The 16,369-nt window shown below is 45.3% G+C and overlaps 1 protein-coding gene across 1 annotated transcript; it reads left to right on the forward strand.

Annotated features, from left to right (window-relative positions):
* On the forward strand, positions 1-15,026 carry axin2 (axin 2 (conductin, axil)). The gene is made up of 11 exons (XM_026326074.1): positions 1-248; positions 1,464-2,391; positions 4,130-4,261; positions 6,018-6,120; positions 8,000-8,128; positions 8,227-8,759; positions 8,846-9,022; positions 9,131-9,346; positions 9,489-9,623; positions 10,388-10,555; positions 13,465-15,026. The coding sequence occupies exons 2-11, from the start codon at positions 1,583-1,585 to the stop codon at positions 13,589-13,591; spliced, it is 2,529 nt and encodes an 842-aa protein (XP_026181859.1). The 5' UTR covers positions 1-248; positions 1,464-1,582; the 3' UTR covers positions 13,592-15,026.
* Positions 15,027-16,369: the final 1,343 nt, after the last annotated feature.

Here is a 16,369-nt window from a genome sequence, read left to right on the forward strand (position 1 = left end):
CCTACGGGAGAGACCCGCTGTGCGGCATGGCAGCCTGAAACCATAGGGAGGAGGAAAAGAGGAGGGAGAAAAGCTGTTTTTTTTTTCTTCTCCGCTGCATTTTTCTCTTCGTAAACCGACTCAGACCTGAACGGGACTGTGCACGGACGCTTTGTGGAGAGCGGTTCTGTGGATTCTACTTGTGTGTGTGTGTGTGTGGATTAAAAGAGAACAGGAGTTTAATTGGAGGGAGAACTCGTGGATCGATGGTAAGTTGGAAGAGTGAGTGCCTCCTCAAACTGGCCCCTGCCGGAGCTCCCTTTGATGTGCACCGGCTTCGCCTTTGAAGTCATTTTCTGCGGGAAACGAGCCGCTTTCCCAACATTTCCATCGCGAGAACGACGCGTCCAGTCCTCACGCATTCTCTCCTCCACATTCATCCTGAAAGTAGACATTTCCAAGCACCATTGGTTTCTTTTTGTGAATTCCGCCCCCATAAGATGCGGGGCTTTGGTGGCGTTGTACTTGGGACGAGGCGTCGAAGATGTTGGTTTTGTTTTTCCGCCTGAAATATGACGGTAAAGAAACTTTAAACGACTCCGCTACGTGACAGGGAAAACTTGCTGTAATGTAAGTTAGAGTCTGTTGGAACAGGACCTGAAGTAACTGAGCGAATCCACGGGAAGGTTTTAAGTCGGTGTGTTATTCAGGTTTCAGACCGGAGCGGTGTTAACCGTGTGTCCGTGAAACAACGTGACATCTGCAGTGTTGCACATCAGCCGCTGACGCTTTGCGTTGTAGTAGCGATGATCTGCAACAAATCTGAGCCGAGTGTGAGAAGAGAGAGAGATAATGGAGCAGACATTTGGACGTTTTAAACATTTTAACCGCGTCAAAGCTCCAGCAGTATCAGCCTACAGCACACACACACTTTACTCCATCAACTATTTTGGTCACGTTCTTGGAGTTTGTCCCACCTCGGTGTCCTACAGGTAGCTGCTGATGAGATGCGGGGATTTGAAATGTGTGCTCAGACTGTAAAAAGTGCGTGAGGCTGTTAGAGGGACGCGCGTGCGTTCAGAGCAAACTGGAATCACGCGCGATGGATCCGGAAGCGTTAAATCGAAGCCGTGTCCGTGCGTAACGCCGTGTTTCCAAAGAGAAGGGACTTGTTAACGGTGTCCAGCTCTCAACCTGTGCGTGTGATTAGCCCCGTGTGTCTCGCGCTGCAGCCGAAGAGGAAGACCACGTCAACTGGCGTTTTTCCACTCTGCAGCGCACGTGCAGTCATTTGAATTCTTCCAAATTAGCCAAGAGCGCGTGGACAGAAAGCAGGACCCAGGTAGAGACATGAAGAGCTGGTGTTTATGTAATGCGGATTCTTCTGTGTTTTTCAGTAAAACTCTGTGAGGCTCAGAAAAGACTCTGGCTCTTTGAAGTTGGGGCGGATCTGGTTTTGATTAGATCAATACTTTGTGTTTCAGAGAGAAGACGGGCAGCCGGAGAGAAGCTCCCCCGCTGACATAAGAGAGTGAGGAGTTTACAGTAGAAGCTCAGAGCAGGCGAACAGGACTCAGGCTGTCTCTCCTGCTGCTTCAGAGCCATGAGCCGGGCGTTTATGGACCACATCGCTAGTAGTTTCCGAGAAGATGCTCCTCGACCCCCAGTTCCTGGGGAGGAGGGCGATGCGCCCTGCTATCCCGGCAAACTCACAATGATGAAATCCCTGGAACCCCCCAGATCGGTTCTGCTCGGCTCTCCAGGTTCCTCAGCGAGGAGGAACGAGGATGGTCTTGGGGAGCCAGAGGGGAGTGCCTCCCCGGATTCACCTCTTTCCCGGTGGACAAAGTCTTTGCACTCTCTCCTCGGGGACCAGGACGGGGCTCTACTTTTCAGGACATTCTTGGAGCAGGAGAAATGTGTCGACACTTTAGACTTTTGGTTCGCCTGCAATGGCTTCAGGCAAATGGACCTCAAGGATCCCAAAACGCAGAGAGTCGCCAAAGCAATTTACAAGCGCTACATTGAAAACAACAGCATCGTCGCCACACAGCTCAAGCCCGCGACTAAAACCTTCATTCGGGATAATATCAAGAAGCAACACATAGACTCTGCCATGTTCGACCAGGCACAGACCGAGATCCAAACCAACATGGAGGAGAACTCGTATCAGATGTTTCTGACCTCTGACATTTACCTGGACTATGTGAGGACCGGGGGAGAAAACCCGAGTCACGTCAGCTCAAACGGACTGGGCGACCTGAAAGTTGTATGTGGATACCTGCCCACGCTCAATGAAGAGGAGGAGTGGAGTTGTGATTTCAAAGCCAAAGCGCTGGTTGGACTGTCAGCAAAGGCGCACAGGGCCCCCATGTTAATGAGGGCAGTGGAGGTGATGGAGAAGGGATACAGGTATGACTGCAACACCTTGAACTGTTGAATCAGAATCTATGCTCCAAATAATTAGTTCAATAATCCACACAATCCATGTATTTTATTCTGAAAGTGGAAGGCACATCTTTCTATACTTCCCTTCCGGATTTCTGTTAAGTTGGTCAAACAATGTCTGTCACTCCCTGGCTGCTCTCACCATCTCAGCCTCTGCTGCCGCTCTGCTGGATTTCCGGCACTTTGAAATAGTTCTGCAGATTGAAGGATCATCTTCCATGAGTAAAGTTCACAGAGCACAGCTAGCTCTGACCCCAGCCAGCAAATAATAGATGATGACACTGCTATGCTATGTCTCCTTCTGTACCAGAAGACACACGCTGATGTAAATCTGTAGCAGATCTGTGGAGTGTGTGTTGGAATAGATGTACTCTTCCACAAGTTGTACTAAGATTTGAACTTCTGTAAAGGGCAATGCAGGCTAAGAAAGCTGACAGCTATCTCCTCTGGACAACAGGGATTTGACTGTGTGTGTGTGTGTGTGTGTGTGTGTGTGTGTGTTGGATTGTTCACATCCAAGACTTTACGTTCATGTGATGCTTGTTGGCCAAACTGCTGCCTTTCTCTGCCCTCCCATTGTCACCCTACAGACTCGAAACATGTGGAACCCATTTCTCTCTTTTCCGCTTCCCTCTCCTCACCTCATCTCATCTGACTTGAGTTCTTTTAAAAAGAAAAAGAAAACAAGCCCTGAACGACAGCAGCTACAGTATAGAATCGACACCCCCGCTCCAGCACCACCTCCCCACCCCAAACCTCTCACTTTCTTCTTCCCTCTTTTCTTGTTTGCGTCAATTCTCCTCTGATTCCCTCCTTTGCTGCTTCCCCCTGCCTTCTCCACTTTTATCTTTTATCCTTTTGAAAACTCAGGGATGGGGACTATGAGGCATGCTTTTAGAGCAAAAGTGAGGGGAAAGAAAGCAGAAAGGAAGGACGGGGGGGGGGGGTAGCAGGAGGGGGGAGTGCATCTCATGAAAGAAAGGGAGGGAGGAGAAAGGATAAATGAGGGGGTGAGAGAGAGAGGCAGGAAGGGAAGAATGCAAAGCCAGCTGTGTTAAATACCTGACTCTTTACAGGCCATTCTGAAGGTCAGCCTGGAGCTGGGGGCCTTCAGCTTTAGTCTTTCCCTCCTCATGAAGATCCCTCCATTTTCCTCATCTTCTTTATTTCCTTCTCAGACACACTCACGCTTGCACTCTACTATATATACGCTTTGTTTTAATTATTGTTTTGTTCCCCCCTTCTTGTCCCCCCTACCATGGCAGGAATGCATACACAGCAGGAGATGTATACTAAGGAAAGAGTGAGTGTGAGTGAGAGAAGTGGAAAGAGAACATTTGTGGTCTATTTACAAAGGCATAAGTAGAGCATAAGGAGAAAAAAGTTTTCTTAGTGCAGATGAACTTTGGGGAAGGAGGTTGCCAGGTCCCAGACTAGCTGGTTACGTTTACTCATTACACAGTATATTTGTTATTTGCAGCAGAGAAAGCTAATACATTCATGTACACATTGCCTCTTAATGTCATTAAAACCTCAGAAGATACAACCTATCTTGAACTCAGATTCAAACATGAAATGAAACACACTCATCTCGTTCCTCAGGAAGTAGTTTGCGGAAGGTAAATGTCACCCCCCCTGTTGTTCCTCCTGTCATTGTGCTACATCAGTATTGATCTGATCTCTGTTGTTGTAACCTCACCAGATCATACAAGAGAGGAGATTCACTCAGCTCCTGCCACATAGGCTCTTTTGCGCCCGTCAGCAGCACCAATGACAGTGAGGTGTCCAGTGACGCGCTGACCGATGATGCCATGTCCATGACTGACAGCAGTGTGTAAGTGAATATTATCACAAGTAGTATAATTCACAGAAATGTTGAAGTGGGTGTGAGAATGCCGGGGGGGGGGGGGGGTCTTTTGGGATAGTAAAATAAGTTGAACAGGCAGATGTTTGACAATGTTCTAGTGCCTTTGGATTGAATAATCAAGGAAATGGGTAATTGTGTCAATGCAAAAACAGGGCCTTTGATATGCCACTGTCCACATGTGATTTGTGCTTATCTATGTACGTGCCTAGGGCCTCGTTCTCAGTGTAATCACCTCTCAAGTGACAGCGTACTATGATGTCATTGCACGGTGCACAGCTCAAGGTCAGGAGTGCTCAAGTCACCTGGTGTGGACAAAAAGCAGAAAAAATTTATTACAAGTTCTTCTTTAGAAGGCCGACATGAATGTCAGTGCCACACCAAGGTGAACTAATGGCCAAGCCAAATATACTTAAAGGCTTTGATGTTCAGTGCAACCAGTGATCTGAGCTACAGAGAAATATGGCGGCTTTAGAGTTTTTTTTTTTTTTTCTCTTTTTTTTTTTTTGTTTTAATGACAGGGAGTCCTCTACTCTGCTGTATCTCTAGACAGCTCTGCTTCAAAGAGGCCGAGACCCATATAGTCCAATTTTGCTGTACTTTGGCCAGTGCCGTGACAAAGTCCTGGCTTCAGACACTCAACTCACCCCACCTTATTTTCTGTTAGCATCTAGCCCTGAACAGAATATCTGCCTCTCTAGGTCAGTTAGAAGGATCCATAAACATTTGAATCTCATTTGCAGAAAAAGAAAAGAATAGAAAAGGGAAAAAGCAACAGGGGAGGAGGCAGTGGGGTGGAAAGCGTAAGAGAGTTGGGGGGGGGGGGGGGTTTTGCTTATATCTTATTTATGGATTTGCTTGGACGCTGGGGAATGCAGCTGCGCAGACTTCAAACATTACCTTATCTTACAAACCAGCCTTTTGATGTGCAGAGATCAGAGGCTGGCTGCGGCAGCGCTTGCCAAATGAAGATTGGGAGGGGGTTTGCTTATGCGCATGACTGTGGCATTTCAAAGCAAATGTGGAAAAGTGCTCCTCAGTTAGGCTGGGTCACCAGGAAACTGCTGTTTAGCATGGGAGAAAAGACACTGTTTTACATTGTCAAGTGTTCCAGTTTGAAGTGTGAGCTTTGCTGTTTGTTGTTTGATTTCATTTTTTAGCCAGTCAGCCATTCAGCCCTTCAGATAGATTTAATCAGGTTAGCTACACCCAGGGGTCCTGTCCTGCAGTACTTCTTTGAATAAGTATAATGTGTAGCTAATGCTAACAGTGTCCTCAGCTCAACATAAAAGTCGGAAGGGGAATGCTAATACTCACACTACTTTTGGCCATTAAAGCCGAGTGCACTATGCAGTGTGTGTGCGTATGTATGTGCACAGTGTTGAAAGGAAATGACCAGCAGGGTATTGAGTGCTGCGCTGAAGCCAGAGCTGAAAATGAGTGTCATTTCTAGGGCAAACACACCTCCTCCCACCAACTATGAAACCCAGTGTGCTCAAACACATCCAAGGAATACTGGCATGATTTATCTCTGAATATCTTTGTTGTTCTCCGATTAAGTCTCAGAGATGAAAAACAAAATGGCTTGGAGTAAATTAGGTTTTTTGCTTGAACGGTGTGTGATCTACCCAGTTGGCTAGCAAGCTTCTTCCTGAATGTCTGTGTGGTTGTTAATGATGTATCTGATTGGGTAATTGACCTTTGTGATCTGTGTGTACACCCCCAGAGATGGCATCCCTCCGTATAAGCTGGGCTCCAAGAAACAGCTACAGAGAGAGATGCAGCGTAACATGAGGATGAACAGCCAAGTCTCTCTGCCTGCTTTCCCTGTAAGTACACAAACACACACATACCGCACAGGCTCAGAAGTCTTTTTGAACCTGGGTCCCACAGTGTAATTTCCATACCACCCTCTGTTTTCGGGTCTCTCTTGGTTCTATGAATAGTACCGTGCAAACTGTATTCGGCATTCTGAATTCAGCAACACCAGCAAAGATCTGAAGAGTAACGTCAAAGACCCAGCCTCCCACTCTCTCACACACACACACACACATTCACATACAAGTAAATGGGCACATACAAACATGAGCCCCCTTGCTACCTTTGGTGTCACCTACACCCCCATTAGTGCTCCTTGAAGTCTGCAGGAGACGGGGAGGTCTCTAAGCTGTTTATCGGTGCAGTGCTCGGAACACACCAAGATTTTTTTTTTTTTTTTTTTTTCCCCTACTGATGCTGTAAATATGGAGAATAGGGAGAGATGAGGAAGATCTCTGCCGCTTTGTCCCGAGGGCTCTAAAATCAGCTCAGTTCCCCAAGAAAAACACAAGATACTCACACATTCACACACAGTCACACACATACAGCGCTTTGATCCAAGGTTGAATGGAGTAAATGCACAGGGAAGTGACAACTTCCAACAGAGCTGGCCCCCTTTCTTTCCACAGCACCTCCACCCACACTCCTCAAGATATACATAAACACACATACACACACACTCAGCCAGTCCCCCTCCCCTAGAGAGGCATCTAAGTGAAGAGTTGGAGCATGTTATGTGAGCCCTCTGTGGGTCAAAGGAGAATTGGTAGCTTAGGGCTTAAAGGCAGCTAACTTCAAGTTGGGAGAAGTACAGGAAAAGGTCTGAAACATAGGCTTAGAGAAACATCTTGAAGTTGTAATAAGAGAAGTCACTTGTTAAAATAAACTTAATGTATCACTGTTTTTTTTTTTGTTTTTTTTTTTGTTTTTTGTTTTTTTTTGCATCAAAAAATATGCAGTAGCATTTACTTTTATTAGGAAAAGATCCACCGATTGGTTCTCCCCATTCTTCTCTCACTATTTTCTTTATGCTTTATTTTTTTTATTCTTGTTTTTGTTTCCTGTCTGATTTTTGGCGATGGCTGCCATTCCCATGGTGCACCAGCCCCAGGCTCCATCAGACGGCTCTTCTTTTTTCTCGTCTTTTCTCCCCTTCATCCCTACTACAAAGGGATGGGAGAAACAAAAAAAGAGGAATAAAAATCAAGAAAGCCCCAGTGCAGGAATGCAAATAATTTACAATGTGTGCAAGCACACACACCCATTCTGATACTGCCACTATACTGTACCTCAGAGGTGCCCAGTGTGTGACAAGGGTGGGAATAAATTACCTCAACCTTTCTGATGTCCCGTCCTTTGGACTCTTCCCTCTCTTCATTTTCTCTTTCTCTCCCCTCCTACAAACACATATACCTGCATCTCACCTTCTCCCATTTCTCTAATCCCTCATCCTTTCCTCCCTGGAGTTCTCTTCCACCCCCTGTCGATATCTGGCTTTTATTCCTAGATGTAAAGCCACTGCTTCCCATCTATCTCTCCATCCCTCCCTCTACCACCCTATTTTCCCCCCTCTGAGTGTTTGATATTTGACAAGGAAACCTTTGAAGTGAGCTGACTTTAAAAAGGCCTGCTGATGATGACAGAGGGAACCAGATGAGGCCTAGCCTGCCATAACCATGGAGCAGCCCTGCCACTGCTTGAAACAACCCTTTAGCTCTGGGTGCCTTTGTGAGTGCCCTGATCAGTACCAGCAATGGTGGACCAGGCAGTGGTTGACAATGCAGGACGATGAGAGGAGGTGTAGAGATGTCTTTTCAGAAGTTGGGTAGGGCTGAGACCTGACCATAGAAAGCCAGCAGCTGATGTATGGATGTGTCTTTGTCCCCAAAGCGTACTCGCCGTCCTCCCAAGGAGATGGTCCCAATAGAGCCAGCAGAGTTTGCAGCCCAGCTCATCTCCCGCCTGGAGAGCCTAAAAAGAGAGCAGGACACCATCACCTCTCTGCAGCAGATTCAGGAGGTTTGTGTGGGGACTGTTTCTTATTAGAAAAGTGACTAAGTTGTTTTTTCTGTTTTTTTCTCCATTGATGACTTAATATGCCTCGTTATTTTTACCAGGAGGAGGAAAGAGAAGATATAGAGATGATGGAAAATGCTCCTCAGCTCTCCCCCCACCCCCTGAGCCTTCTGGCTGGTTCCTCTGATGAGGACCCACAAGCGATCCTGGATGAACACCTCTCTCGTGTCCTCAAGACCCCAGGCTGCCAGTCCCCTGCTATAATCCGCCATTCACCTCGCTCCAGCTCCCCAGAGCACAGACCTTTCACCCGGGCAGGCTTTGGAATCAAGGCCTTAGTCAGAACTGGACCTTCCAGTTCTTCTATCTCTAGCCCTGACCAAGGGGCGTTTACTCTGGCCTTGGCCCCAAACAGGACCCTTGTAAGCAGGCAGAGTACAAAACACATCCACCATCACTACATTCACCATCATGCTAGTCCCAAGACTAAAGAGCAGATTGAAAGGGAGGCAGCCCTCAGTGTGCATGGCCTGTGCTCCAGCAGTGGCTCATGCCAACCCTGCCAGCCTTACCAACGCAGCCGCAGCCTGGGAAGAGAGATGTGTGGGGCAATCTCAACAGACAGCAATATGGGGTCAGTTCCAAACACTTGTCTCATTTCCTTTATGTATTACTTTCGTATTGATTGTTTAAAAACTAAACTCTCTCTCATCCTGCCAGGCGTTCCAGCTCTCTGTCCAGGCACATGTGTCGTTTAGGGGCTGAGGATGGAGTAGCAGAGAGGTGTATGGAGGACTGTGGGCCCATACAGCTGCCGAGTGGCACAACAGACACCACCCAGAATGTGTTGCAGTGGATCCTGGAAAGTAAACGACAGGGCAGGCACAAGTCTCACAGGTGAGCACTGGCTAGTACCTGGAAGGCTCAGGTGTTTACATGAGTTTTGCTATATTAGTTTATAATTTCCCACCTTGGCAGATACATAGTCTTTTTTTTCCCTTATAGTACACAGAGCACCAAGAAGTCCTTTGGAGGCTCCTCCACCCAGACACACACGTGGGGTGGTGGAGGAAGCTGTGGCCAGCTACGTAGCCACCAGCCAGCCCAACCATTTATCCAAGACCCTGCCATGCCTCCCCTACCACCTCCCAACACTTTGACCCAGCTGGAGGAGGCTTGTCGCAGACTAGAGGAGGTCTCCACCAAGACTACCAAGCAAAGGTACACAGAAAGTAGTAGAGAGTAGTTGTGGAATATTGTTCTTAACTTTGGTCTGATTTCTTACTTGCTAATGATTTCAGGTGACTTGCATCATCAGTGTGTCATTGGTTATAGTAGTAAAGTTTCTGTTTTCTCTTGCCAGGCATTCATTGTCCAGTCTTCAGCGTGACAAGAGCCACTTAGTGCCTGCCAATGGTGGGGGGTCCAGCCCGCTGTCTGTAGCCAATACCTGCCCTGCTGGCCTCCTCGCAACCAACCCCGGTCTCCAATCAGAAGAGTATGATGCTTCTCGCGCCCTGCCCTCCCTCTCCTCTTCTCCTATCTGCTCCTCTTCCTCCTCCTCTCAGCCATAACCTCCACCTTGCAGTGTACTTCTACCCTTTTAACTCTTCCTTATTGTCACCTGCACTGCTCACTGCACATGATTGAGACTGATGAGTAGTCATGTGCAAACCTACATTTAACACATATGCACACCCCCACATCAGTCGATCAAAGTTCATTTTAAGCTTTGTACATAGAGGCCTGACTCTGACTCTTGTGATTGCATGAATCTTGTGTATTTGTGCTGTGTGTGGGGAGTTTGTAGTCACTGCACCACCTGACTGAGACATCTTTTATATATATATGTATCATTTTTATTGGCCGTCCTTCAGTGAGCTGGCATTCGGCTGGGGCGAGCAGAGCTTAGCAAAAAGAGAGCTCCTCTGAAGTGAGCCTACAAAGCCTTGGCCATAGCTGAAGGGGAATTGATAATACTGTGCCCTTCTTCATGCACACATAACACACAAGCACACACTTACTGATGGCACTGGGTCACTCACTCACTAGTATTTTTCTTCAGTCAGGGTGCTGTTGCTGCATTTCTAGTCTAGTACTGTGTTCTGCACTCTGTAGCTGCAAGCTGTAGATTGTTAGGAGTCCCTTAGGAGCTTTGCTCTGTTTCTGATTTCTCTGTTGATCATTATCTTGTTAGGTATCATAAGGGTGTCATCTCTTAACTCACATATTCTCTTCTGCAATCTTTTTGTGTTTTTTCAGGATAAAGGAGTGTAAGAAGGGTTTAGGAGGCCATGGAACGTGCAGTGGAGAGACAGTTGTGACATATTTTTTCTGTGGTGAGGAGATCCCCTATCGGAGGACCATGAAGAGCCACAGTCTCACCCTGGGCCACTTCAAGGAGCAACTCCGCAAGAAGGGCAGCTACAGGTGTGTAGAGGGGAATTTGAATGCACAGGAAGACCACTAACATTTTAGTTATGTAATCTCAGTGGATTCTCTCTATTGTGATTGTCAGCAATCACAACGGTATCATTTCACTGGCCTGATGCTGAGAACGAAGAATGATTTTATTGACTCTTTTGGTGTATCAACACAAGCTGTTTGTTTCAGACATCGCAATCTGAAACTGAAAGTTTAGAAAGGACTCATTTTATAATACAACTCCCTTTTCCAAAATGGCAATCACACAAGCAAGTGGAAGGAGTGGCAAAGGAGTAATTTTGAGTATGACATGGAAGCAGTGCAGCAAACTTTGCAATCTGTGATCATTAGTGTCATCTCATCATAACATGGTGACATTTAAAACATTTTGAGCAAGTCAGGTTATCCCCTTCTCTCCAAGCAGTACTAAAAATACTACAGACTGAAGCAGGAACATCTAATGTTAGCTAGCTGAATTGCCAAAGGCTACAGGCTCCACCATCTATTTGTATCTTGAATTGGTCAGTGCCTGAGACCTTAAAGACCTTAGATATATTTTATATTTGTGACCTCTGTACTTTTGGGCGTGTGTGTGTTGGAGGGGGGTGCAATGAAAAGGAAAGGGAGGAGGGGTTGATGATGTGGGGGTTAGTGGGAGAGTTTGAACTGCAGAGATTTGGGTCCCATCTGGTATTGATTTCCATGCTAAGGCACACTTAATACACATGGCTTTGAAGCCCCGGCCCCTTTCATTTCATCCAACAAAGACTCACACAAATGGCCAGCGTGCAAATTCTTCACTGATGCTATCAGGAGCTCTTTTTTTCTGCTCTGGCGTGTGTGTGTGAGTGTGTGTGTGTGTGTGAGTGGGTGTGTAGCATACATGTGTGCCCGCTTGAATGTGCCTGAGTTGAACATGCGCAATGTTTACACATGTTGCAATCATTTTATGGATATTTTTGAAAGGCTGATTGTTAAATGCCAGATCCGCTTGTTTGCCGTATTACAGGACCTTGACTGAGGCCGTACCGCTTCGATGTGTGTTTGCAGAGAGATTGTTTTTTTGTTGTTTTTTTTTTTTTTTCCCCCCAGTGGGCATTAAAGGGAACAGATCAAACATTTATTGTTTAGACTGCCATGGTCTCTGGGATAAGCTTGGGTTGAATATTGTGTTAATAATTACAAGTATCAAACTGATTTCTGGGGAGCCTCTAGAAACATCTTCCTGTCCAGATGTGTGCAGTGTTTTAAGATCAACAAATGTGACAAGCACTTAGCTCAGAGTTCTTCACATCTGTTTGCTCCCCCCACCCCTTTTTGTTTCTCTGGCTCACTGTGTCAGTTCCTGTGTCATACTGTCCACATTTTTTTTTTTTTTTTTAGAAAAGAGAGCTGTGCTACGTTTTAATAGCAGCCAGAGAATGTGTGGAGTTGGGTCATTTCGACATGGCAGTGGTTCAACAAAGAACAGTACTGCTGGGCCCTGCCAGATGATATTGGTGCCAGATGTCAGTGCAAACGGAGAGAGAAGGGGAGAAGGGGGGAAAAAACACATCTAGCCACATAAAACATGTTCCAGTGGAAATTCAGGCTCTCTCTGTCTCTGTCTGTCTCTCTCAGCAAAAAAAGATCATGGCTCTTTGAAGATTTTTTTTTAAGGGCAGGATGGCTCAACTTTTTTTAGTTTTTCTTTTTTTTTTTTTTTTTCCCTGCCTCCTCCAGAAAATAAAGGAGGATACAATTATCGGATGTGTCTTGAGCTCTTTTATCTCGTCTCATTTATCTGCTATGTCTTATTTACTGTCTTCTCCTCGAACAGACTCCTTGTTTTCCGTTCAGTCGAAGGATTTCAGATGTAGCTGTTTTTTATTAGTGACCACCCTTGTGCCAATTGGAGCACGTGCACTCTCAGGCACCTTCTGCCAAGATTTTTTAAAAAGACTGTAGTAATAAGTATTGCATGTTTGACTTTTTCAGACTCCCATCTTGTTAAAAACAAAATGCTCAGAAACACACACAAACATTGCAGTCACCCCACACATGGAGCAAATTGAGGAATTTTTCCATTACATAGTTAATGAATGAATTGTGTGACCAACCCACCCCTGCTGGTTTCTCTTCCTCTAAAATGAGGGCAGGGGGTTTGCATCATTAATGGCCCAGTGAAGTCATGGCTGACAATAAGCCCCTCCTCAGATTTTTTTTTTTTTTTCAATGCACACACACACAAAGTTGTCAGGCGGCGGCTCTTTCTATAGCTCTCAGTGAGAACTCATGCTATCGCAAGGGGTAAAGAAAGACACAGTGTACTGCTTGCTCTTTCTTTTCCTCCTCTGTGTCCTCTGGTTCTTTGTCCCTGTAATAATGAAAAAGAGTTGAACAGCAAGTGAACGCTCATGCATGTGTGTCTCTTAATGTGTACAAGAGCCTGTGTGTGGGAGTAGGGGGGTAATGACAGGCAGACTTGCAGGCACCCAAAATTTGAGCCTTTGTCAAAGGACCCCTTCATTTGCACGTGGGCCTAATTGGCCCCTGTTAGCCAGGGCAAAACTCACAACAATATGATGGAGGAAGAGAAAACGGAGAAGTAAAGGAGGGACGGAATGGATCGAGGGAAGAACAGAGCAAGCCCCTTATTTTAGACCAAGACTGGTGAGCAGCAGGTTCCACCCCACCCTGAGGAGTCAGTCTGTATGCTCAGCAGGCTTAGTTATTTGTATACCAAGTGGCTTTTCATGCAGGGCGGAAATGAAGCTTGATGTTTAAAGGCGGCGGCAACAAGCTGTTACACTTTTCAGTCTGTCTCTCTCTTTTTTTTTTTTTTTCCTTTACCCTGTAAGCCTTAATCCAGTTTGAATTGCTGTACTTGAGAAAGACAGGCTGTTGGTGTAAACTTTCCTGTCTCTCCTTTGCAGGTACTACTTCAAGAAGGCAAGCGATGAGTTTGAGTGTGGCGCAGTGTTTGAGGAGGTGTCAGACGACTGCTCCTTGCTGCCCACTTATGAGGGCAAGATCCTGGGCAAGGTGGAGAGAATGGAGTGACACCTCACTGCCTGTGGTGGAATAAATTCCTACAAACACTTCACACCGCTATGGATGTACTCCTTTATATGATCACACACACACAAAGCGTGTGTCTTTAAGCTAAGACTGTAGGACTGGAGATGCTGAAGGAATGTTTGGACAAATGGACCAGATAAAATATGGAGAAGAAAATAAATGAGGACAACTTATTGCTATTACAGGACTATTATGTGAACCATTTGCCTTGAAGTGAAGAAAATAATGGCCTGTGTGTTGCTGGACTAAAATCTCTATGTTTTCACTAAGGAAGACTCCCGAGACTCTAGGTGAATGACCACTTGTCAGAGAAGCAGAGCAGTGGGTTTAAATCTGAGACTGGCAGCCTACCTGACCCTGCATGTGCCAGCATCTGGCCATGGGCACTTGCTAACACATCACTAATATGTATATGCAGATATAAATGTACATTGCATTGTATTGTGATGTTCATATTGCTGTGTAAAGATTTCTATTGCTATTTATTGGAAATATCCCTTCCCAGACCCTATTATTCTTCCATGGACAAGCTGCTTGGAGAACTTCTCCAATTTTCCACATCCATAACTTCTTTCTTCTGAGCATCGGTTCTCAGCAAAGGAAATGGTTTTATTCTTTCTCAGCCCCTCATATTGAACTGTAAACTTCAAAAATACCTCTTCAAAAACTCCACTCCTCTTCCTAGAGATTTAGTGAGGCATCTCTGATCTCTTGGCTGGAAAGCTTACTGCTGAAGCTTTGAGAATGGCTCTATATCACTTTGTGATAACAGTTTGATAGCATATTTACTACTGCAGTGATACTGATGTCTGTGTTTCCATCTGCTCTGAAGGGCCCCGAGTATGAAAAAAGAAGTGCTATAATGTGTAATTCCCAACTCTGGGACTCTGCCCAGCTAGCCTTGATCTGTTGCGTCTTAGTGCCTTTGTTTCGGTGGCGCAGGCATCGCACAATTTGCCTATTTTATAGCGGAAACTGTCTTGAACAGGTTCTCAAATCCCCAAAATGTGTTTACGCATATATTAATATTTACCATTCAAAGCTCTATAATGTTCTCCACCACATGCTTACCTATGTGTATGTGTGACTGAGTTCCTTTTGAGTAGGCTTGCTGTGTGTTTCTAAAGCCTGTTCTTTAAACTGCAGATGATAATGATGATGGTGATGTACACTATGTCCATAGTGTTTAAACTGAGTACAGTAGCTGTGCCTACATGGATTCTTGCCGTGTTTTACCCAGTTTTCAGGGTCCTGTTACTCCCTTGGTTTTTCAAGGGGCCTTATGTTGAAAAGATATTTTTATGCCTTTTAGTATCCGTTTCATCATGTTTATGTTTTATAATATTTTTCATGGCTTCCTTGGCTCCATTTGTAAACTGTAAATTATGCGTTCTGTAGAGCTCAGTTGAAAAGATGCCTCGGTACTTTAATTATTGTAATTATGAAGAGATGTAGCCTTTATTAAAATGTTCTATTTTTCAAATTAGCAAAAACCTTCTGGTTTTCTTGTGTTGAGGTGTTCCACGGGTTTACCTACTCCTAATTAGGATGGGTGTTTTGTGTGTGTATGTGCTCAGAGCAAACACACACCCTGCTGTGGAGAGAGCACTGGCTCCAGTGAGAAATCTCTGCCAGATTTGCATCCATTATCAGCTCTTAATTTACTCCCTGATGGAAATTAAAACATGCAGCATTAATTTGGCCACCAGAGCCTTCGTGTGTTTTAGTGTAAGAAAGAGGGAGAGTATCTAAATGGGTGTTAACGAGACATTTGGCAAATACTTCAATTGTATTTCAACCAGCTATTTACATGGCAAATGGTTTTGGCCTCCTGTGGCATTTTATGAACTGTGTATGTGTGGAATTTTGTCTTTTACTCAGACCCAGTTAGTGTCCAGTCACTAGATGACAACAGGCGGCTGCACAAATGAACATTAAAGCTATGAACCGTTAGGATAAGGACAAGGAAAGGTTTAAATCTGTCTACATATAATTGTTGCTCCTGGTCATACTGGCTGTTAGGAGACCGTGCCTGATGCGCTGTCAGTGGAAGCGAAGGCAGACACAGACACATGACTGAAAAATAAGGTTTATCAGACTCTGGATACTCAGAGTAAATTTTACTCACATACAGGCTTCCTTATAGCTTCACACATATGCACGGTGATAACCCAACACATTTTGCACAGCGCATTCCTCTGGCACTCACCTCCTTTTAAGTTTCATTGGCTAAGAGTGTTGCTTATGCTGCCTTTCATATTGAAAGGGCATCATGATATTGTTAAAATACCATTTTCAGCCCTTTCATCAGCAAAGGTCAGTGCATACACTTGAAGGCCATCCTTTGGACTCTTTAGAACTAAGAGGCTCTCACTCAGCAGCGTTCCACTGTCAGAAAACCTTGTGAACCGATCTTTGTATAGAGGGCTATTTTAGATGGGGTCATCTTTTTGAAGCGTGCACTCCTTAGGTAGACTTTAGGCTGCTATTCAAACCTATAGGTGCTTTTTAACAAAGGTGAGCACCTTGACTTGTGGGTTTTTGAAGGTTGCTGGAAAGTGCATTGACAAGGAACTTTGAATAGGAGTTTATTTTTGTATATGGATGATTTTGTCTAATAAGATTACAGAACACTGGTGAACATCATCAGTTGCTCTGCTCACATTAAACAGATAGTTTGTACACTACTAGTAGTACTGTCAGTACTACCCTGGTCCCAGAGCTTTGAATCACATCCTATACACAGAATAGTGACTGCTA

Source organism: Mastacembelus armatus, chromosome 8 (genome assembly GCF_900324485.2).
Source record: "Mastacembelus armatus chromosome 8, fMasArm1.2, whole genome shotgun sequence".
NCBI lineage: Eukaryota > Metazoa > Chordata > Actinopteri > Synbranchiformes > Mastacembelidae > Mastacembelus > Mastacembelus armatus.

What these genes read in the sequence shown, in the direction of transcription:
- axin2 (XM_026326074.1), top strand. Translation starts at nt 1,583, where the DNA reads ATGAGCCGGGCGTTTATGGACCACATCGCTAGTAGTTTCCGAGAAGAT. An exon ending in TCAACAGACAGCAATATGGG is followed by an intron (nt 8,760 to 8,845) that starts GTCAGTTCCAAA and finishes TCATCCTGCCAG; the next exon opens with GCGTTCCAGCTCTCTGTCCA. An exon ending in ACCAAGACTACCAAGCAAAG is followed by an intron (nt 9,347 to 9,488) that starts GTACACAGAAAG and finishes TTCTCTTGCCAG; the next exon opens with GCATTCATTGTCCAGTCTTC.